We start from the raw sequence: 22,984 nt of genomic DNA on the forward strand, positions 1-22,984 counted from the left end.
CACGTGTTCAGATGTATCAAGAAAAAGAAGTTCAGGACTTTAACGTTTTTAACATCCACAAGACCGTCGGAAGTATGGATGCTGTTGCTCCGCCAGATCTTCTGAAGAAATTGAAAGCATCGGAAATGGCCATTTAGGAAATAGAAGGTGGTCTAGTATCTTTCTTCTGGAATTTAGTCAAAGAAACGAATTAGTACTGTGAGGAAAGGGTGAAAAGAACTCCCGCTGGGGAGTGAAATAGAACATGAAACCATAAGCTCTCAAGCAGTGGGAGGAGAAAGGCCCGTGACAGCGTGCCTGTTGAAGAATGAGCTGGCGACTCAAAGGCAGTGGCTTGGTTAGGGGAACCCCCGGTGCCGTAACGAAAGCGAGTCTTCTTAATGCTCTCAGCCACTGGGCCTCTTTTGGCTTGTGCTCATTGTTGAGTTTTTGACAACATTGCATAGAGTTGTATATTTGTGTAAACGATAAACAAAACATGGATACTTCAAAGAACTACTCTCCCCACTAATTCAGTTTATGGATATTCGACCATATCTTGAAATGTCTTTCTGTTCTATCCAAATACACTGATGTGTCACACTTTGCCAGGACTTATACTCCAATATGGAAACGTGTGGTGACTTGTAACTTGGAGAATTCTGCTTCTATTCGGGAGCATTCCGTGCGTACCGCGTTAAGGAATCAGTCAGCAAATTTCTGGTGCAACAGATTGAATTCATGGATCAAAACTTTTAGCTGATTTTGGTTCAGCTTTTACATTTCTAACGTAATATTTAGTTTTTTAGTTAAAACCATGTTTATTGGATTCAAAAATGTGACTAGTTGATCGATATACACAATTATATTTGTCTGGTCGTTTTTACAAGCGTCGACACCTTTAACGTACAATCTTTGTCCATCGTGGTGAACTCTGCAATGCACAACATCAGCGTGCACAGTAATTTATCCTCTTAATGCTATGTTGTCAAGATTCCACAAGCCTTGTTTTTTTTAAATGAAGGATATATTCATGAATAAACTCACCATTTTCCGTGATCTTAATGTTTGTAAGAGCACGTTTATTTATACACTTGTGCGCGTTAGTTTATATTTTCATCATTGTCAGAAGATCAGAAACCTTCCAACCTGAAAAATTGATCTTTTATTTCCAGCTCTCACTGTTAGGAAACGTTTTTGATTAGGCTCATAGATTAATGAGTCAACTAGATGAATTATCAATTGAATATATTAATTTCATGGCTGTCAAGATTCCTCATGCTTCAAGATTAGCAGTTATAATGTGGCTGAGAACTCTATGATTGAGTTTTATGTTTTCAATTGTTCAAGATCCCGGAGACACGGCACTCGGGCACAACCATTTTTATTTCTATATTCTCAGCAGTGATGAGACAATGTAGGTGGAATATGTTCCTTTTGTCTTCTTTTTCTCTCTTCCCTATATATAGCAGATACCAGAGGGATGGCTTCAACCAATTCAACATCTTTCTTAATACACAGCAGTCTAAATTGATCGCTAAAGAGTTGAATTTGATAGAAAAAGATGGCTGCTTTCCACTCTCGATCAAACAGTTTTCCATCCCAATCTCATCCAGTAATGGATGTTGTGGAAGATCATCTGTGCAGGCTAAAATCCTCAGAATCAGCATCAACATCAACCACTTCTATATGTGCAAACTTGGTTAGCCTCAGAGATTTGCATGAGGGCCTTAACAATCTGATTCAGATGCCTTCAGTCCAGCAAGCCCTTTCACAGGGAGAAGGCGAAAATTGGGTAAATGAGTTGCTCGAGGAATCTCTAAGGCTTGTGGACCTCTGTGGATTTTCAAGAGATGCGGTGCGCTCAACCAAGGAATCCATTCAGGATCTTGAATCCTCCATTAGGAGAAATAGAGGTGAAAAAGCCACAGGAGACGACATCAATGCTTATGTGGCCTCAAGAAAGAAGATCAACAAGATGATCAGTAAGTGCATCAAGAATTTGAAAAGCTCAAACCAGAGTTCTACATCACTCCCAGCCATAGGCATGATGCTCAAAGAAACGGAGGCTCTTGATTTCTCAGTCCTAAAGTCTGTATTGATCCTTTTGTCCGGGGAGAAGGAAAGATCAAAGCAAAGAAGCTGGTCGTTGCTTTCCAAGTTCGCTCAGACCAAACGAGTACATTCCGAGATAGAGCAAGAAAAGGGTGCGGAGGACTTGTGTTCCTTGAACATCCACAAGTCCAGCAAAGGGATGGACAATATCACTTTGAAGCAGTTGAAATCAGCAGAAATGAGCATCCAGGAACTTGAAGAGGGATTGGAAGCCTTATTTAGGAGTTTAGTTCAAACTAGAGTTTCTCTTCTTAATGTTCTTAGCCATTAGCCCACCTTGGGTTCTGCTGACATTTTCAGTTTTTGATCACACTGCTGTAAATATCAAAAAAATGGATACTGATACAGTTCTATATACAAATCATCAACATAAATTCGATGAATCTATCCGTCTAACTAAATTTATTGATTTTTTGTGTACTAGCAAGAGCTTCAGTTTCAAATTGTAATGCATGGAGCGTGTAATCCGGACTGTCAAATTTAAACTTTGCGCATAGATTTAGAAAAAATCGTACATATTTCACTTGTTAACATTCATTATCATCATAAATTTATTGTTATACTAATTTCGCATATGTATAATCATTTTTCAAATCATAATTTGAATAATTATATTGTTTTCTACCAGTTTTAACTTAATAAAGAACCTCGTATATTAAATAATTAGCAATCAAATAAATTGTTTTCGTTCTATTAAAGATCTAGTGTCCGAACCAAATGAATCATGAAGATACTAAAAATAAAAAGAGGATTAGATGCTGAAGCACCTGGCAGAACACCACTTTGTTTTTGCCATTTTTTGTTTATTTTGGAATCAGCCTATTGCATATACAGAGTCTTGGCTTATGTCATGGTGAAGACAAACTTCATGTTTGTTTTGTTGTAACATGAAGTTGGGAAAACTAGAGGAATCACATCCTAGTTTGGTTGTCATCACTACTCTCTTTTCTCCTTTCTTTCTTCTTTTTCCTTTTTTGTTGATAATTGATCAAGATTGCATGTTTTCTCCACTAATTGTTCTCTACAGGGCCAGAGAGTGGAACCTTGACAGCCACATGGTTTTGTTATAAGAACTCTGCTTCATCATGGAACAAAATAAAAATTAAATGCAACAACAGGGTGGAAAGACATATCATTGGTTTTTCCAACCATTGGCGCATTGACTAGCTCATGATATAAGTTACTCCAGCTGCATTTTCCTATCAACGCTTGCTCCTGCTTGACATATTTTGTCCTTTAGGAAGTTGAAAATTGTTATCTTCCATCCAAATTTTCATATCAATGAGGACGAACACGGAGAACTTTTGACAGCTTAGCATTAGATATATGATCAGTTAGGCCAGATTGTTCCAGATACTTATTAGTTACTGATGTTTCATATCTTTATTGCTGAATTGTAACTAAGGTAATAGTTGATCGTCTTAAGGTCATTTCCTGACAATTTCTGTCATATAAAGGTTCTGAAATGGAATTGATCCTCGTTGAGTTAGGAAATTGCCTGTCATCAGATCAGGAAAAGAGTTATTCTGTTTAAGAAGAAAAATTGACAGGAAAGCTGGATGAATCATTACTTATTAAGGAATTCTTCTGTCCGAGACCATGAGTAAATCGAGGGGAAGAGAAAGGGATTATACTTTATGGTTGAAAGGTAGTCAAACATTTTTGACGAGTGGGAATCAATTTTATGGCCAGAAGATTTCCAGTAAAATGAAGCTGAAGCCAAAGTTTCAGCCTTTACTACGGGATTAGATCATTGATAAACACTATTATTGATCTCATTGAAAATATGAATCTCCATGAATGTCTTGGAATAGCAAGCGGAAAAAGAAATCTCAAACTTGCCCAATATTGAGTACTAAAATGAAAAAGTCAACAGATAAATAGATGAAAAGAAACAGATAAAGATTTGAATATCTGCTTTTTATAATAATTGTGGTAGCCATGGACATATTTACAATTGATTGTGTGGCATGATCGAAATGAGTGTCTAGTGGTTAATGGCATTAAGAAGGGAAACTCTAGTTTTCACTAAACTCCTGAAAAATGCTTCGAGTTCCTCTTCAAGTTCCTGGATAGCCATTTCTGATGCTTTCAACAGCTCCAAGACATTTTGCAAATCTTTCCCTGACTTCTGGAGGTCCAATGAGCACAAGTAATCAGCGCCACGCTCTTGTTCTACCTCAGAGTGTACACGGTTGGTTCGTGTGAACTTGGAAAGCAATGACCAACTTCTTTTCTTTGAGCTTCCCCTCTCCCCAGACACAAGTATCAGGACAGACTTCAGGACTGAGACATCAAAAGCCTCTGTCTCTTTTAGCATTGTCACAATGGCCTTGAGGTCAGAGTCTTCATTGGAGAAGGCTGTGGGATTTTTGTTGAAGACCTTGGAATTCTTGATGAACTTGTTGACCATTTTGTTAATATTCTTTCTTGAGGTCATATAAGCATTCATGTCACCTGGCGTGGCAATTTCACCTCTGTTCCGCCTGATGGAGGACTGAAGATCTTGAACGGATCCTTTTGTTAAACTCAGAATATCTCTAGCGAATCCACAAAGATCCACAAGCCCAAGTGACTCTTCAAGCAACTTATTGGTCCATGTTTCACTGTTTCCATGGCAGAGGACTTGCTGGGTTGAAGGCATCCGTAGCAGATTATTAATACCTTCATGCACATCTCTGAGGCTAGCCAAGGTTGCAGTCACGGAAGTGGCTGAAGTTGATGTTCCTTCAGAGGACCTCAACCTGCACAACTGATCTTCAACATCAGTGGCTACGGGATGAGATTTTGATGGCAAACTGTTTGATCGAACATGCAAATTCGCCATTTTGTTTTCAGATAATTCTTTTAGGCTGAAATGAGAAAATTTGAGTCTTGAGAAGAGGTTAGGGTGCTTGAAACCATCTCTTTCCACTGCTTACATATATAGGGAGATAGTTGACAAACAAAACGCATCTATTCCACCTCAGATACCTCATCTTTGCTGCAAATTTGAAATAAATATTATGGTGCACGAGCACCTTGCTCCCCAGCTGTTAAACAGTTGAAGATATATCTTAATCATAGAGATCTCTGCCACATTTAAACTACTGTTCATGAAGCATGAGGAATCCTGACAGCAATGAAGTCGATATAATGATAATGGTCATTCAATGCAACTCACACATTAATCGGCTTCTGAAATTTGTCATCTTTCCACTGTGTCATAAAGAGAGGAATCAGGGCTTAATTTTATAAGGATGAAATGTCTCTGATCCACAGACAATGAACTAGCTTAAAACCATTAAAATCTGAAGAAAATGCATCTCAGACAAAGAAGCAGCCCATGATCGACAATTCTGATATTAACAAGGCATATAAAATTTGTTTTCTACAGAGAACAACAATAATTGCACACGAGTGCTGAAGTTTTATAAGGCCTAAAACTACAGTAAATGAAGCTTGAAAGCTGGAGCATCAGAACAGAGATCTACAAGATCCATTTTATCTGCATCGTTTGTTGGCACACATGAAATGCTAATAGTTGGTTGCCTTTCTGTCCAATACCAACATGACAATGCGATCGTGTGCAATTACAGAGCTATTTTATAATAACAAGGGACATCTTGAGTAGACAATATTCCATCTGCCCCTTCCATTCATAATCCTATATATTTCTGGTTCTTAGGGAATGGCTCAACATCTTCCTATCTTAGCTTCATCACCGTAATCGATTCTTTTCTTGAGTAAAAATGGCTCACCACACTCGATCGAACAGTTTGCCATCAAATGGTCATCCCGCAGGTGAAGATTTCGAAGACCATTGGATCAAGCTAAATAGCTCAGAAGATGTGGCATCTTTGTCAGCTTCTTGTGTTTGCACAAACTTGGATAGTGTCAAATAATTTGCAAGAAAGCATCACGATTTAATACAATTTCACCTCGCACAAGGCAGAAGTGCGACCCTTGTGTTGCTTGATGGCTCTCCAAGGCTGCTGGGTTATTGTGGAATTGCAAAGGATATTATGGCAGTTGTGAAGGACTCTGTTCAAGGGCTAGACTCCTCATTTAAGGAAGCTGGAAGACGATATTCATGCTTTCATGACATCAGGAGAGTAAGTAAATAAAATGAACAAGAAGTTTATCAAAAACATGAAGTGCTCCAAGCAATTTTCTCCATCACATGCACATTGAAAGAAGCTGAGGCAATTGGCTTCTCAATCCTCAAGTCTGTGATACTGCAGAAGGTAAGCTCAAAACCAAGAAGCTGGGTACTTGTTCAAAATCATGCCCTTTCAAGACGAGCACGTGTTCAGATGTATCAAGAAAAAGAAGTTCAGGACTTTAACGTTTTTAACATCCACAAGACCGTCGGAAGTATGGATGCTGTTGCTCCGCCAGATCTTCTGAAGAAATTGAAAGCATCGGAAATGGCCATTTAGGAAATAGAAGGTGGTCTAGTATCTTTCTTCTGGAATTTAGTCAAAGAAACGAATTAGTACTGTGAGGAAAGGGTGAAAAGAACTCCCGCTGGGGAGTGAAATAGAACATGAAACCATAAGCTCTCAAGCAGTGGGAGGAGAAAGGCCCGTGACAGCGTGCCTGTTGAAGAATGAGCTGGCGACTCAAAGGCAGTGGCTTGGTTAGGGGAACCCCCGGTGCCGTAACGAAAGCGAGTCTTCTTAATGCTCTCAGCCACTGGGCCTCTTTTGGCTTGTGCTCATTGTTGAGTTTTTGACAACATTGCATAGAGTTGTATATTTGTGTAAACGATAAACAAAACATGGATACTTCAAAGAACTACTCTCCCCACTAATTCAGTTTATGGATATTCGACCATATCTTGAAATGTCTTTCTGTTCTATCCAAATACACTGATGTGTCACACTTTGCCAGGACTTATACTCCAATATGGAAACGTGTGGTGACTTGTAACTTGGAGAATTCTGCTTCTATTCGGGAGCATTCCGTGCGTACCGCGTTAAGGAATCAGTCAGCAAATTTCTGGTGCAACAGATTGAATTCATGGATCAAAACTTTTAGCTGATTTTGGTTCAGCTTTTACATTTCTAACGTAATATTTAGTTTTTTAGTTAAAACCATGTTTATTGGATTCAAAAATGTGACTAGTTGATCGATATACACAATTATATTTGTCTGGTCGTTTTTACAAGCGTCGACACCTTTAACGTACAATCTTTGTCCATCGTGGTGAACTCTGCAATGCACAACATCAGCGTGCACAGTAATTTATCCTCTTAATGCTATGTTGTCAAGATTCCACAAGCCTTGTTTTTTTTAAATGAAGGATATATTCATGAATAAACTCACCATTTTCCGTGATCTTAATGTTTGTAAGAGCACGTTTATTTATACACTTGTGCGCGTTAGTTTATATTTTCATCATTGTCAGAAGATCAGAAACCTTCCAACCTGAAAAATTGATCTTTTATTTCCAGCTCTCACTGTTAGGAAACGTTTTTGATTAGGCTCATAGATTAATGAGTCAACTAGATGAATTATCAATTGAATATATTAATTTCATGGCTGTCAAGATTCCTCATGCTTCAAGATTAGCAGTTATAATGTGGCTGAGAACTCTATGATTGAGTTTTATGTTTTCAATTGTTCAAGATCCCGGAGACACGGCACTCGGGCACAACCATTTTTATTTCTATATTCTCAGCAGTGATGAGACAATGTAGGTGGAATATGTTCCTTTTGTCTTCTTTTTCTCTCTTCCCTATATATAGCAGATACCAGAGGGATGGCTTCAACCAATTCAACATCTTTCTTAATACACAGCAGTCTAAATTGATCGCTAAAGAGTTGAATTTGATAGAAAAAGATGGCTGCTTTCCACTCTCGATCAAACAGTTTTCCATCCCAATCTCATCCAGTAATGGATGTTGTGGAAGATCATCTGTGCAGGCTAAAATCCTCAGAATCAGCATCAACATCAACCACTTCTATATGTGCAAACTTGGTTAGCCTCAGAGATTTGCATGAGGGCCTTAACAATCTGATTCAGATGCCTTCAGTCCAGCAAGCCCTTTCACAGGGAGAAGGCGAAAATTGGGTAAATGAGTTGCTCGAGGAATCTCTAAGGCTTGTGGACCTCTGTGGATTTTCAAGAGATGCGGTGCGCTCAACCAAGGAATCCATTCAGGATCTTGAATCCTCCATTAGGAGAAATAGAGGTGAAAAAGCCACAGGAGACGACATCAATGCTTATGTGGCCTCAAGAAAGAAGATCAACAAGATGATCAGTAAGTGCATCAAGAATTTGAAAAGCTCAAACCAGAGTTCTACATCACTCCCAGCCATAGGCATGATGCTCAAAGAAACGGAGGCTCTTGATTTCTCAGTCCTAAAGTCTGTATTGATCCTTTTGTCCGGGGAGAAGGAAAGATCAAAGCAAAGAAGCTGGTCGTTGCTTTCCAAGTTCGCTCAGACCAAACGAGTACATTCCGAGATAGAGCAAGAAAAGGGTGCGGAGGACTTGTGTTCCTTGAACATCCACAAGTCCAGCAAAGGGATGGACAATATCACTTTGAAGCAGTTGAAATCAGCAGAAATGAGCATCCAGGAACTTGAAGAGGGATTGGAAGCCTTATTTAGGAGTTTAGTTCAAACTAGAGTTTCTCTTCTTAATGTTCTTAGCCATTAGCCCACCTTGGGTTCTGCTGACATTTTCAGTTTTTGATCACACTGCTGTAAATATCAAAAAAATGGATACTGATACAGTTCTATATACAAATCATCAACATAAATTCGATGAATCTATCCGTCTAACTAAATTTATTGATTTTTTGTGTACTAGCAAGAGCTTCAGTTTCAAATTGTAATGCATGGAGCGTGTAATCCGGACTGTCAAATTTAAACTTTGCGCATAGATTTAGAAAAAATCGTACATATTTCACTTGTTAACATTCATTATCATCATAAATTTATTGTTATACTAATTTCGCATATGTATAATCATTTTTCAAATCATAATTTGAATAATTATATTGTTTTCTACCAGTTTTAACTTAATAAAGAACCTCGTATATTAAATAATTAGCAATCAAATAAATTGTTTTCGTTCTATTAAAGATCTAGTGTCCGAACCAAATGAATCATGAAGATACTAAAAATAAAAAGAGGATTAGATGCTGAAGCACCTGGCAGAACACCACTTTGTTTTTGCCATTTTTTGTTTATTTTGGAATCAGCCTATTGCATATACAGAGTCTTGGCTTATGTCATGGTGAAGACAAACTTCATGTTTGTTTTGTTGTAACATGAAGTTGGGAAAACTAGAGGAATCACATCCTAGTTTGGTTGTCATCACTACTCTCTTTTCTCCTTTCTTTCTTCTTTTTCCTTTTTTGTTGATAATTGATCAAGATTGCATGTTTTCTCCACTAATTGTTCTCTACAGGGCCAGAGAGTGGAACCTTGACAGCCACATGGTTTTGTTATAAGAACTCTGCTTCATCATGGAACAAAATAAAAATTAAATGCAACAACAGGGTGGAAAGACATATCATTGGTTTTTCCAACCATTGGCGCATTGACTAGCTCATGATATAAGTTACTCCAGCTGCATTTTCCTATCAACGCTTGCTCCTGCTTGACATATTTTGTCCTTTAGGAAGTTGAAAATTGTTATCTTCCATCCAAATTTTCATATCAATGAGGACGAACACGGAGAACTTTTGACAGCTTAGCATTAGATATATGATCAGTTAGGCCAGATTGTTCCAGATACTTATTAGTTACTGATGTTTCATATCTTTATTGCTGAATTGTAACTAAGGTAATAGTTGATCGTCTTAAGGTCATTTCCTGACAATTTCTGTCATATAAAGGTTCTGAAATGGAATTGATCCTCGTTGAGTTAGGAAATTGCCTGTCATCAGATCAGGAAAAGAGTTATTCTGTTTAAGAAGAAAAATTGACAGGAAAGCTGGATGAATCATTACTTATTAAGGAATTCTTCTGTCCGAGACCATGAGTAAATCGAGGGGAAGAGAAAGGGATTATACTTTATGGTTGAAAGGTAGTCAAACATTTTTGACGAGTGGGAATCAATTTTATGGCCAGAAGATTTCCAGTAAAATGAAGCTGAAGCCAAAGTTTCAGCCTTTACTACGGGATTAGATCATTGATAAACACTATTATTGATCTCATTGAAAATATGAATCTCCATGAATGTCTTGGAATAGCAAGCGGAAAAAGAAATCTCAAACTTGCCCAATATTGAGTACTAAAATGAAAAAGTCAACAGATAAATAGATGAAAAGAAACAGATAAAGATTTGAATATCTGCTTTTTATAATAATTGTGGTAGCCATGGACATATTTACAATTGATTGTGTGGCATGATCGAAATGAGTGTCTAGTGGTTAATGGCATTAAGAAGGGAAACTCTAGTTTTCACTAAACTCCTGAAAAATGCTTCGAGTTCCTCTTCAAGTTCCTGGATAGCCATTTCTGATGCTTTCAACAGCTCCAAGACATTTTGCAAATCTTTCCCTGACTTCTGGAGGTCCAATGAGCACAAGTAATCAGCGCCACGCTCTTGTTCTACCTCAGAGTGTACACGGTTGGTTCGTGTGAACTTGGAAAGCAATGACCAACTTCTTTTCTTTGAGCTTCCCCTCTCCCCAGACACAAGTATCAGGACAGACTTCAGGACTGAGACATCAAAAGCCTCTGTCTCTTTTAGCATTGTCACAATGGCCTTGAGGTCAGAGTCTTCATTGGAGAAGGCTGTGGGATTTTTGTTGAAGACCTTGGAATTCTTGATGAACTTGTTGACCATTTTGTTAATATTCTTTCTTGAGGTCATATAAGCATTCATGTCACCTGGCGTGGCAATTTCACCTCTGTTCCGCCTGATGGAGGACTGAAGATCTTGAACGGATCCTTTTGTTAAACTCAGAATATCTCTAGCGAATCCACAAAGATCCACAAGCCCAAGTGACTCTTCAAGCAACTTATTGGTCCATGTTTCACTGTTTCCATGGCAGAGGACTTGCTGGGTTGAAGGCATCCGTAGCAGATTATTAATACCTTCATGCACATCTCTGAGGCTAGCCAAGGTTGCAGTCACGGAAGTGGCTGAAGTTGATGTTCCTTCAGAGGACCTCAACCTGCACAACTGATCTTCAACATCAGTGGCTACGGGATGAGATTTTGATGGCAAACTGTTTGATCGAACATGCAAATTCGCCATTTTGTTTTCAGATAATTCTTTTAGGCTGAAATGAGAAAATTTGAGTCTTGAGAAGAGGTTAGGGTGCTTGAAACCATCTCTTTCCACTGCTTACATATATAGGGAGATAGTTGACAAACAAAACGCATCTATTCCACCTCAGATACCTCATCTTTGCTGCAAATTTGAAATAAATATTATGGTGCACGAGCACCTTGCTCCCCAGCTGTTAAACAGTTGAAGATATATCTTAATCATAGAGATCTCTGCCACATTTAAACTACTGTTCATGAAGCATGAGGAATCCTGACAGCAATGAAGTCGATATAATGATAATGGTCATTCAATGCAACTCACACATTAATCGGCTTCTGAAATTTGTCATCTTTCCACTGTGTCATAAAGAGAGGAATCAGGGCTTAATTTTATAAGGATGAAATGTCTCTGATCCACAGACAATGAACTAGCTTAAAACCATTAAAATCTGAAGAAAATGCATCTCAGACAAAGAAGCAGCCCATGATCGACAATTCTGATATTAACAAGGCATATAAAATTTGTTTTCTACAGAGAACAACAATAATTGCACACGAGTGCTGAAGTTTTATAAGGCCTAAAACTACAGTAAATGAAGCTTGAAAGCTGGAGCATCAGAACAGAGATCTACAAGATCCATTTTATCTGCATCGTTTGTTGGCACACATGAAATGCTAATAGTTGGTTGCCTTTCTGTCCAATACCAACATGACAATGCGATCGTGTGCAATTACAGAGCTATTTTATAATAACAAGGGACATCTTGAGTAGACAATATTCCATCTGCCCCTTCCATTCATAATCCTATATATTTCTGGTTCTTAGGGAATGGCTCAACATCTTCCTATCTTAGCTTCATCACCGTAATCGATTCTTTTCTTGAGTAAAAATGGCTCACCACACTCGATCGAACAGTTTGCCATCAAATGGTCATCCCGCAGGTGAAGATTTCGAAGACCATTGGATCAAGCTAAATAGCTCAGAAGATGTGGCATCTTTGTCAGCTTCTTGTGTTTGCACAAACTTGGATAGTGTCAAATAATTTGCAAGAAAGCATCACGATTTAATACAATTTCACCTCGCACAAGGCAGAAGTGCGACCCTTGTGTTGCTTGATGGCTCTCCAAGGCTGCTGGGTTATTGTGGAATTGCAAAGGATATTATGGCAGTTGTGAAGGACTCTGTTCAAGGGCTAGACTCCTCATTTAAGGAAGCTGGAAGACGATATTCATGCTTTCATGACATCAGGAGAGTAAGTAAATAAAATGAACAAGAAGTTTATCAAAAACATGAAGTGCTCCAAGCAATTTTCTCCATCACATGCACATTGAAAGAAGCTGAGGCAATTGGCTTCTCAATCCTCAAGTCTGTGATACTGCAGAAGGTAAGCTCAAAACCAAGAAGCTGGGTACTTGTTCAAAATCATGCCCTTTCAAGACGAGCACGTGTTCAGATGTATCAAGAAAAAGAAGTTCAGGACTTTAACGTTTTTAACATCCACAAGACCGTCGGAAGTATGGATGCTGTTGCTCCGCCAGATCTTCTGAAGAAATTGAAAGCATCGGAAATGGCCATTTAGGAAATAGAAGGTGGTCTAGTATCTTTCTTCTGGAATTTAGTCAAAGAAACGAATTAGTACTGTGAGGAAAGGGTGAAAAGAACTCCCGCTGGGGAGTGAAATAGAACATGAAACCATAAGCTCTCAAGCAGTGGGAGGAGAAAGGCCCGTGACAGCGTGCCTGTTGAAGAATGAGCTGGCGACTCAAAGGCAGTGGCTTGGTTAGGGGAACCCCCGGTGCCGTAACGAAAGCGAGTCTTCTTAATGCTCTCAGCCACTGGGCCTCTTTTGGCTTGTGCTCATTGTTGAGTTTTTGACAACATTGCATAGAGTTGTATATTTGTGTAAACGATAAACAAAACATGGATACTTCAAAGAACTACTCTCCCCACTAATTCAGTTTAGGGATATTCGACCATATCTTGAAATGTCTTTCTGTTCTATCCAAATACACTGATGTGTCACACTTTGCCAGGACTTATACTCCAATATGGAAACGTGTGGTGACTTGTAACTTGGAGAATTCTGCTTCTATTCGGGAGCATTCCGTGCGTACCGCGTTAAGGAATCAGTCAGCAAATTTCTGGTGCAACAGATTGAATTCATGGATCAAAACTTTTAGCTGATTTTGGTTCAGCTTTTACATTTCTAACGTAATATTTAGTTTTTTAGTTAAAACCATGTTTATTGGATTCAAAAATGTGACTAGTTGATCGATATACACAATTATATTTGTCTGGTCGTTTTTACAAGCGTCGACACCTTTAACGTACAATCTTTGTCCATCGTGGTGAACTCTGCAATGCACAACATCAGCGTGCACAGTAATTTATCCTCTTAATGCTATGTTGTCAAGATTCCACAAGCCTTGTTTTTTTTAAATGAAGGATATATTCATGAATAAACTCACCATTTTCCGTGATCTTAATGTTTGTAAGAGCACGTTTATTTATACACTTGTGCGCGTTAGTTTATATTTTCATCATTGTCAGAAGATCAGAAACCTTCCAACCTGAAAAATTGATCTTTTATTTCCAGCTCTCACTGTTAGGAAACGTTTTTGATTAGGCTCATAGATTAATGAGTCAACTAGATGAATTATCAATTGAATATATTAATTTCATGGCTGTCAAGATTCCTCATGCTTCAAGATTAGCAGTTATAATGTGGCTGAGAACTCTATGATTGAGTTTTATGTTTTCAATTGTTCAAGATCCCGGAGACACGGCACTCGGGCACAACCATTTTTATTTCTATATTCTCAGCAGTGATGAGACAATGTAGGTGGAATATGTTCCTTTTGTCTTCTTTTTCTCTCTTCCCTATATATAGCAGATACCAGAGGGATGGCTTCAACCAATTCAACATCTTTCTTAATACACAGCAGTCTAAATTGATCGCTAAAGAGTTGAATTTGATAGAAAAAGATGGCTGCTTTCCACTCTCGATCAAACAGTTTTCCATCCCAATCTCATCCAGTAATGGATGTTGTGGAAGATCATCTGTGCAGGCTAAAATCCTCAGAATCAGCATCAACATCAACCACTTCTATATGTGCAAACTTGGTTAGCCTCAGAGATTTGCATGAGGGCCTTAACAATCTGATTCAGATGCCTTCAGTCCAGCAAGCCCTTTCACAGGGAGAAGGCGAAAATTGGGTAAATGAGTTGCTCGAGGAATCTCTAAGGCTTGTGGACCTCTTTGGATTTTCAAGAGATGCGGTGCGCTCAACCAAGGAATCCATTCAGGATCTTGAATCCTCCATTAGGAGAAATAGAGGTGAAAAAGCCACAGGAGACGACATCAATGCTTATGTGGCCTCAAGAAAGAAGATCAACAAGATGATCAGTAAGTGCATCAAGAATTTGAAAAGCTCAAACCAGAGTTCTACATCACTCCCAGCCATAGGCATGATGCTCAAAGAAACGGAGGCTCTTGATTTCTCAGTCCTAAAGTCTGTATTGATCCTTTTGTCCGGGGAGAAGGAAAGATCAAAGCAAAGAAGCTGGTCGTTGCTTTCCAAGTTCGCTCAGACCAAACGAGTACATTCCGAGATAGAGCAAGAAAAGGGTGCGGAGGACTTGTGTTCCTTGAACATCCACAAGTCCAGCAAAGGGATGGACAATATCACTTTGAAGCAGTTGAAATCAGCAGAAATGAGCATCCAGGAACTTGAAGAGGGATTGGAAGCCTTATTTAGGAGTTTAGTTCAAACTAGAGTTTCTCTTCTTAATGTTCTTAGCCATTAGCCCACCTTGGGTTCTGCTGACATTTTCAGTTTTTGATCACACTGCTGTAAATATCAAAAAAATGGATACTGATACAGTTCTATATACAAATCATCAACATAAATTCGATGAATCTATCCGTCTAACTAAATTTATTGATTTTTTGTGTACTAGCAAGAGCTTCAGTTTCAAATTGTAATGCATGGAGCGTGTAATCCGGACTGTCAAATTTAAACTTTGCGCATAGATTTAGAAAAAATCGTACATATTTCACTTGTTAACATTCATTATCATCATAAATTTATTGTTATACTAATTTCGCATATATATAATCATTTTTCAAATCATAATTTGAATAATTATATTGTTTTCTACCAGTTTTAACTTAATAAAGAACCTCGTATATTAAAATAGCAATCAAATAAATTGTTTTCGTTCTATTAAAGATCTAGTGTCCGAACCAAATGAATCATGAAGATACTAAAAATAAAAAGAGGATTAGATGCTGAAGCACCTGGCAGAACACCACTTTGTTTTTGCCATTTTTTGTTTATTTTGGAATCAGCCTATTGCATATACAGAGTCTTGGCTTATGTCATGGTGAAGACAAACTTCATGTTTGTTTTGTTGTAACATGAAGTTGGGAAAACTAGAGGAATCACATCCTAGTTTGGTTGTCATCACTACTCTCTTTTCTCCTTTCTTTCTTCTTTTTCCTTTTTTGTTGATAATTGATCAAGATTGCATGTTTTCTCCACTAATTGTTCTCTACAGGGCCAGAGAGTGGAACCTTGACAGCCACATGGTTTTGTTATAAGAACTCTGCTTCATCATGGAACAAAATAAAAATTAAATGCAACAACAGGGTGGAAAGACATATCATTGGTTTTTCCAACCATTGGCGCATTGACTAGCTCATGATATAAGTTACTCCAGCTGCATTTTCCTATCAACGCTTGCTCCTGCTTGACATATTTTGTCCTTTAGGAAGATGAAAATTGTTATCTTCCATCCAAATTTTCATATCAATGAGGACGAACACGGAGAACTTTTGACAGCTTAGCATTAGATATATGATCAGTTAGGCCAGATTGTTCCAGATACTTATTAGTTACTGATGTTTCATATCTTTATTGCTGAATTGTAACTAAGGTAATAGTTGATCGTCTTAAGGTCATTTCCTGACAATTTCTGTCATATAAAGGTTCTGAAATGGAATTGATCCTCGTTGAGTTAGGAAATTGCCTGTCATCAGATCAGGAAAAGAGTTATTCTGTTTAAGAAGAAAAATTGACAGGAAAGCTGGATGAATCATTACTTATTAAGGAATTCTTCTGTCCGAGACCATGAGTAAATCGAGGGGAAGAGAAAGGGATTATACTTTATGGTTGAAAGGTAGTCAAACATTTTTGACGAGTGGGAATCAATTTTATGGCCAGAAGATTTCCAGTAAAATGAAGCTGAAGCCAAAGTTTCAGCCTTTACTACGGGATTAGATCATTGATAAACACTATTATTGATCTCATTGAAAATATGAATCTCCATGAATGTCTTGGAATAGCAAGCGGAAAAAGAAATCTCAAACTTGCCCAATATTGAGTACTAAAATGAAAAAGTCAACAGATAAATAGATGAAAAGAAACAGATAAAGATTTGAATATCTGCTTTTTATAATAATTGTGGTAGCCATGGACATATTTACAATTGATTGTGTGGCATGATCGAAATGAGTGTCTAGTGGTTAATGGCATTAAGAAGGGAAACTCTAGTTTTCACTAAACTCCTGAAAAATGCTTCGAGTTCCTCTTCAAGTTCCTGGATAGCCATTTCTGATGCTTTCAACAGCTCCAAGACATTTTGCAAATCTTTCCCTGACTTCTGGAGGTCCAATGAGCACAAGTAATCAGCGCCACGCTCTTGTTCTACCTCAGAGTGTACACGGTTGGTTCGTGTGAACTTGGAAAGCAATGACCAACTTCTTTTCTTTGAGCTTCCCCTCTCCCCAGACACAAGTATCAGGACAGACTTCAGGACTGAGACATCAAAAGCCTCTGTCTCTTTTAGCATTGTCACAATGGCCTTGAGGTCAGAGTCTTCATTGGAGAAGGCTGTGGGATTTTTGTTGAAGACCTTGGAATTCTTGATGAACTTGTTGACCATTTTGTTAATATTCTTTCTTGAGGTCATATAAGCATTCATGTCACCTGGCGTGGCAATTTCACCTCTGTTCCGCCTGATGGAGGACTGAAGATCTTGAACGGATCCTTTTGTTAAACTCAGAATATCTCTAGCGAATCCACAAAGATCCACAAGCCCAAGTGACTCTTCAAGCAACTTATTGGTCCATGTTTCACTGTTTCCATGGCAGAGGACTTGTTGGGTTGAAGGCATCCGTAGCAGATTATTAATACCTTCATGCACATCTCTGAGGCTAGCCAAGGTTGCAGTCACGGAAGTGGCTGAAGTTGATGTTCCTTCAGAGGACCTCAACCTGCACAACTGATCTTCAACATCAGTGGCTACGGGATGAGATTTTGATGGCAAACTGTTTGATCGAACATGCAAATTCGCCATTTTGTTTTCAGATAATTCTTTTAGGCTGAAATGAGAAAATTTGAGTCTTGAGAAGAGGTTAGGGTGCTTGAAACCATCTCTTTCCACTGCTTACATATATAGGGAGATAGTTGACAAACAAAACGCATCTATTCCACCTCAGATACCTCATCTTTGCTGCAAATTTGAAATAAATATTATGGTGCACGAGCACCTTGCTCCCCAGCTGTTAAACAGTTGAAGATATATCTTAATCATAGAGATCTCTGCCACATTTAAACTACTGTTCATGAAGCATGAGGAATCCTGACAGCAATGAAGTCGATATAATGATAATGGTCATTCAATGCAACTCACACATTAATCGGCTTCTGAAATTTGTCATCTTTCCACTGTGTCATAAAGAGAGGAATCAGGGCTTAATTTTATATGGCTGAAATGTCTCTGATCCACAGACAATGAATTAGCTTAAAACCATTAAAATCTGAAGAAAATGCATCTCAGACAAAGAAGCAGCCCATGATCGACAATTCTGATATTAACAAGGCATATAAAATTTGTTTTCTACAGAGAACAGCAATAATTGCACACGAGTGCTGAAGTTTTATAAGGCCTAAAACTACAGTAAATGAAACTTGAAAGCTGGAGCATCAGAACAGAGATCTACAAGATCCATTTTATCTGCATCATTTGTTGGCACACATGAAATGCTAATAGTTGGTTGCCTTTCTGTCCAATACCAACATGACAATGAGATCGTGTGCAATTACAGAGCTATTTTATAATAACAAGGGACATCTTGAGTAGACAATATTCCATCTGCCCCTTCCATTCATAATCCTATATATTTCTGGTTCTTAGGGAATGGCTCAACATCTTCCTATCTTAGCTTCATCACCGTAATCGATTCTTTTCTTGAGTAAAAATGGCTCACCACACTCGATCGAACAGTTTGCCATCTAATGGTCATCCCGCAGGTGAAGATTTCGAAGACCATTGGATCAAGCTAAATAGCTCAGAAGATGTGGCATCTTTGTCAGCTTCTTGTGTTTGCACAAACTTGGATAGTGTCAAATAATTTGCAAGAAAGCATCACGATTTAATACAATTTCACCTCGCACAAGGCAGAAGTGCGACCCTTGTGTTGCTTGATGGCTCTCCAAGGCTGCTGGGTTATTGTGGAATTGCAAAGGATATTATGGCAGTTGTGAAGGACTCTGTTCAAGGGCTAGACTCCTCATTTAAGGAAGCTGGAAGACGATATTCATGCTTTCATGACATCAGGAGAGTAAGTAAATAAAATGAACAAGAAGTTTATCAAAAACATGAAGTGCTCCAAGCAATTTTCTCCATCACATGCACATTGAAAGAAGCTGAGGCAATTGGCTTGTCAATCCTCAAGTCTGTGATACTGCAGAAGGTAAGCTCAAAACCAAGAAGCTGGGTACTTGTTCAAAATCATGCCCTTTCAAGACGAGCACGTGTTCAGATGTATCAAGAAAAAGAAGTTCAGGACTTTAACGTTTTTAACATCCACAAGACCGTCGGAAGTATGGATGCTGTTGCTCCGCCAGATCTTCTGAAGAAATTGAAAGCATCGGAAATGGCCATTTAGGAAATAGAAGGTGGTCTAGTATCTTTCTTCTGGAATTTAGTCAAAGAAACGAATTAGTACTGTGAGGAAAGGGTGAAAAGAACTCCCGCTGGGGAGTGAAATAGAACATGAAACCATAAGCTCTCAAGCAGTGGGAGGAGAAAGGCCCGTGACAGCGTGCCTGTTGAAGAATGAGCTGGCGACTCAAAGGCAGTGGCTTGGTTAGGGGAACCCCCGGTGCCGTAACGAAAGCGAGTCTTCTTAATGCTCTCAGCCACTGGGCCTCTTTTGGCTTGTGCTCATTGTTGAGTTTTTGACAACATTGCATAGAGTTGTATATTTGTGTAAACGATAAACAAAACATGGATACTTCAAAGAACTACTCTCCCCACTGATCCGACTGAGATCGCGGGTCGCGCTTTATGTTGTCCCCTTCAGCTCCGACGGATCCTTTATCACCTGACAACAGAACAAACCTCACCTAGCCGGAGTAGATACCGGCGTAGATGCTCCGACGGTCAAGTCAGTACTGAGGATTCTCTCCAGTAAAAAATATAAGTACTAAATATTATGAAAAGTGAAATTGAAAGCTAGACCAACCCTTTTTTCTCTCTTCCTTCTCCTCTTTATACTGATTCTCTTTCGTGTCCTCTGCACGATCCTTATGCCCGCTTCCACGACCGCTCATCTCGCTATCGTGGCCCACCTTTTGCGGGTGTAAGATTGCCCTTAACCGTCTTTAAGATTAGCCCACGTAAATAATAGGTTTAATCCCTATTTTTGTGCCTTTATCTCTATCCTTCATACTAAGGGTATATTAGTCTTTTGTTATCTCCCTTCATCATTACTCCCCCACTTTTTGAAGTGTCATCACTTCAAGAAGTTGGACAGCTCTGTCCGACGGCTCGCTTGACGCTCTTGGTATCCTTGCGATTGTCCACGTGTCTCTTATCGTGCTGTGCCTCGATTTACGTTCTCCAAAGGGGCAGCTGTCGTATATTGATTGGGTAACGGTCATCTCTACACCGCCTTCCCAAATATATATATACATAGCCGTTTCAAATTGTTCTCTCCCTTCCGCTTTTTACTCGAGTACTGTTGCTGCGAAGCGTTCCATCTTCGAGTGTTTTTCTTCCTCTAGCTGGCTGTTCCTTCTTCAACTCTTCTTCTTCCCCGAGTCCTCTAGGTACCATGTCTTCCTCTAATACCTCTAACATAGGTTCTAATTCTGCTGATATCTCTTCGTCCGCTCCTTCCAACATGCTTCTTAGGGATTTAGTTCCTCCTAGGCGCAGACCCCGTTCTAATCGTACTAGCAACCCAAATTTAAGTATGGCTCCTGCTCCCGAGAATCCCCAACCAGTCTTACAACCCACTCCCTGGGCCGAGATAGTTAGCACTGTGAGGTTACAAATACAGAAGATAAAAGAAAAATTCTTCATTCCTTCTAGCTATGAGATAATAATTCCTCTGTCATCCGATTGCATGCACCGGCCTCCCCCAGGGTTTTGTTCTTTTTCTCTGCAACACTTTGAGGCAGGATTACGTTTTCCCTTACCCCCTAGCGTAGCCCTAATCCTTCGCCGCTTGAATCTGTGCCCTATGCAATTATCCCCCAACTCCATACGCCACATTATTCTGTTCATCATTATTATGCGTGTACATAGGTTTGAACCAAGCTTCGAAAATTTTTGGTCGTTATATTCTTTCACGACCTCAGTACGATCTGGAGATAATGGTTTCTTCTACTTAACCTCCCGAAAGGAATGTAGGTTCCTTGACCCCCTTACATCCAACGTTGGTCCCTGGAAATCCCATTTTATCTTTGTTAGACCCCCTCCTGGTCGCGAATGGCCTTTCTCCCTAGATTGGAAGGTAGATAAACCTACCCCTCTTACTGAAGGTGAGGGTTTAGATGGGGATCAGATAAGCAGCATTACTACCTACCGGTATAATCCCAAGAAGATTCTAGTCGAAGAGATACTTTGGCTCGCCCATTTAACTCCTGCCTCTCTCCAGGTGGAGGGTACCTTAGGTGATCCGATTTCCTATTCCTTCTTCTTATTTTATCCTACGACATTTAACCGGATTCTCCTCTTTCCATCTCTGCAGTTTCCATGGTGAGTCAAGCTCGTATTAACAAGCGTCTTCGAGCCCAGATTCAGGCTCAGTCTCAAGCCCAAGCTACTATGCAAATTGCCTCTTCCCAACCTGTGGCAGCCGCTTCCTCAACACCAGATACTAATACCCCTCCTTGTCAGATTCCCATCGAAGTAGGTAGTGAAGAGACTCAGGCACGCAACCTCCTTCCCCCTAATCACCCTGCCGCTCAGTCTCCTAGCTGGAGATTACAGGATCATGCTCTAAATGATGGAGATTTTGCTGAGTCCTCCCGAAAGAGGAAGTCCCGCGGGAAATCACCCTTCCGTCCTAACCTCCTGGGGCCTACTCAATCTCAATTTAGTGGAGGATTACCTTCGGATGGGACCGGGACCAGGTCAGAGATCAGGCGAAACATGGATGTACTGCGAGGTCTCACAGATTATTGGAGAACTGCTCGATCAGACCTTCGAGGCCCCGATCATCCAGTGGCCCATATGGAAGGGGATAAATGGATCCCTGATTGGCAAATTTCTCCTCACAGCTCGGTATTTCGAACTCGCTCAGGCCAAGATTCCTGGGAGCTGTATGATGCTAGCTGCCTTCCTCTCGATCAGGCAGCTCTTTTGCAAACCTCATTCACCCGAATGGAAGAGCATTGTGCCCACTCACTTGTCCAGGTATCTTATTTCTCGCTTATTTTTTTGCTTGTCCCTGAATTTCCCTAACTGTTTTCTGTTTAGGCGTCCAACTTTGTACGAGGTCTTAGTCTGAAGTGTGCTGGTTTCCGCCACAATCAAATGGCAGCGGAGCGTACAATCCGTGATTTGAGGGCCCAACTTACTAGTTTTTCCTCCAAGGAAGAAGAATGGTCGAGATCGATGTCGACCCAGGAGGCTCGAATCAAAGAGCTTGAAGCGCAAGTGGTCTCTGAGGCTTCCAAAGCAGCTGCCGAAGGAGAAAAACGGGGTTTTGAAGCAGGTCATGCGGCAGGGAAGATCGTGGGCGTTGCTGAAGGTCGCGAGATCTTTTTGAAGTCGGAGGAGTTTACACAACAAGTTCGAGGGATTCGTCTCCAAGGTGTTCGGGACTTTTTAAAGACCCCCACCTTTGACTCTGCTGTGGAAATTAAAGCTGCCGACTACCTGCTACAAGGTTTTGATCGCTGCAAGTTCCAGATTTCTCACCTTCAAGGATTTGCTCCCAACTTTGATATATCTCGCCTCAACCCCAGTTTGGATGCTAATCTTCATCCCTTACCGGAGGAGGATGATACGCCCTCCCCTAAAAATGATGAATTTTCTGTTCTTATGGATGAAATTGAAAATATGTAACTTCTTTCTTTAGTGCCTTTTTTGGGACTCTGTTCAAGGTATTGATAATTTGATCTTTTTCAGATACAATTTAATGCGATCGACTTGCTACTTGTAGAAAACTTGAGATAGATGGAGCTTTAAAATTGAAATGATCTTTCACAGATAAAGAAGGAAAACTAACTTCAGTGACCTTTTTCAGGCCATGCCTTAACCTTTCGCAGGTTATTATTTACATCAGTCTTTTTCAGACTAGACATTCATAATCTTTCCCAGATCAATCTTCCTAAGGTCGTTCTATTATAACGTAACGACCTTTTCCAT

At 39.6% G+C, this 22,984-nt stretch overlaps 6 protein-coding genes across 6 annotated transcripts; 3 read left to right on the forward strand and 3 right to left on the reverse strand.

Annotated features, from left to right (window-relative positions):
- Window positions 1-1,223: 1,223 nt before the first annotated feature.
- LOC148789121 (uncharacterized) lies at window positions 1,224-2,508 on the forward strand. Its single transcript, XM_088877853.1, has one exon. It carries the CDS (start codon window positions 1,544-1,546, stop codon window positions 2,363-2,365), a length of 822 nt encoding a protein of 273 aa, XP_088733979.1. The 5' UTR covers window positions 1,224-1,543; the 3' UTR covers window positions 2,366-2,508.
- Window positions 2,509-3,975: 1,467 nt separating this feature from the next.
- On the reverse strand, window positions 3,976-5,017 carry LOC148789122 (uncharacterized). Its single transcript, XM_088877943.1, has one exon. It carries the CDS (start codon window positions 4,919-4,921, stop codon window positions 4,082-4,084), a length of 840 nt encoding a protein of 279 aa, XP_088734069.1. The 5' UTR covers window positions 4,922-5,017; the 3' UTR covers window positions 3,976-4,081.
- Window positions 5,018-7,601: 2,584 nt separating this feature from the next.
- LOC148789123 (uncharacterized) lies at window positions 7,602-8,886 on the forward strand. Its single transcript, XM_088877854.1, has one exon. The coding sequence runs from the start codon at window positions 7,922-7,924 to the stop codon at window positions 8,741-8,743; it is 822 nt and encodes a 273-aa protein (XP_088733980.1). The 5' UTR covers window positions 7,602-7,921; the 3' UTR covers window positions 8,744-8,886.
- A 1,467-nt stretch (window positions 8,887-10,353) lies between these two features.
- LOC148789124 (uncharacterized) lies at window positions 10,354-11,395 on the reverse strand. Its single transcript, XM_088877942.1, has one exon. The coding sequence runs from the start codon at window positions 11,297-11,299 to the stop codon at window positions 10,460-10,462; it is 840 nt and encodes a 279-aa protein (XP_088734068.1). The 5' UTR covers window positions 11,300-11,395; the 3' UTR covers window positions 10,354-10,459.
- A 2,552-nt stretch (window positions 11,396-13,947) lies between these two features.
- Window positions 13,948-15,264, forward strand: LOC148789125 (uncharacterized). The gene has a single exon (XM_088877867.1). It carries the CDS (start codon window positions 14,300-14,302, stop codon window positions 15,119-15,121), a length of 822 nt encoding a protein of 273 aa, XP_088733993.1. The 5' UTR covers window positions 13,948-14,299; the 3' UTR covers window positions 15,122-15,264.
- Window positions 15,265-16,729: 1,465 nt separating this feature from the next.
- Window positions 16,730-17,767, reverse strand: LOC148789126 (uncharacterized). Its single transcript, XM_088877938.1, has one exon. The coding sequence runs from the start codon at window positions 17,672-17,674 to the stop codon at window positions 16,835-16,837; it is 840 nt and encodes a 279-aa protein (XP_088734064.1). The 5' UTR covers window positions 17,675-17,767; the 3' UTR covers window positions 16,730-16,834.
- Between the last annotated feature and the right edge of the window lie 5,217 nt (window positions 17,768-22,984).

Source organism: Sesamum indicum, linkage group LG2 (genome assembly GCF_026168435.1).
Source record: "Sesamum indicum cultivar Baizhima isolate 11 linkage group LG2, ASM2616843v1, whole genome shotgun sequence".
In the NCBI taxonomy this organism is placed as follows: Eukaryota; Viridiplantae; Streptophyta; class Magnoliopsida; order Lamiales; family Pedaliaceae; genus Sesamum; species Sesamum indicum.

Coding starts and splice junctions, on each gene's coding strand:
- LOC148789121 (XM_088877853.1), top strand. CDS start 1,544: ATGGCTGCTTTCCACTCTCGATCAAACAGTTTTCCATCCCAATCTCAT.
- LOC148789122 (XM_088877943.1), bottom strand. CDS start 4,921: ATGGCGAATTTGCATGTTCGATCAAACAGTTTGCCATCAAAATCTCAT.
- LOC148789123 (XM_088877854.1), top strand. CDS start 7,922: ATGGCTGCTTTCCACTCTCGATCAAACAGTTTTCCATCCCAATCTCAT.
- LOC148789124 (XM_088877942.1), bottom strand. CDS start 11,299: ATGGCGAATTTGCATGTTCGATCAAACAGTTTGCCATCAAAATCTCAT.
- LOC148789125 (XM_088877867.1), top strand. CDS start 14,300: ATGGCTGCTTTCCACTCTCGATCAAACAGTTTTCCATCCCAATCTCAT.
- LOC148789126 (XM_088877938.1), bottom strand. CDS start 17,674: ATGGCGAATTTGCATGTTCGATCAAACAGTTTGCCATCAAAATCTCAT.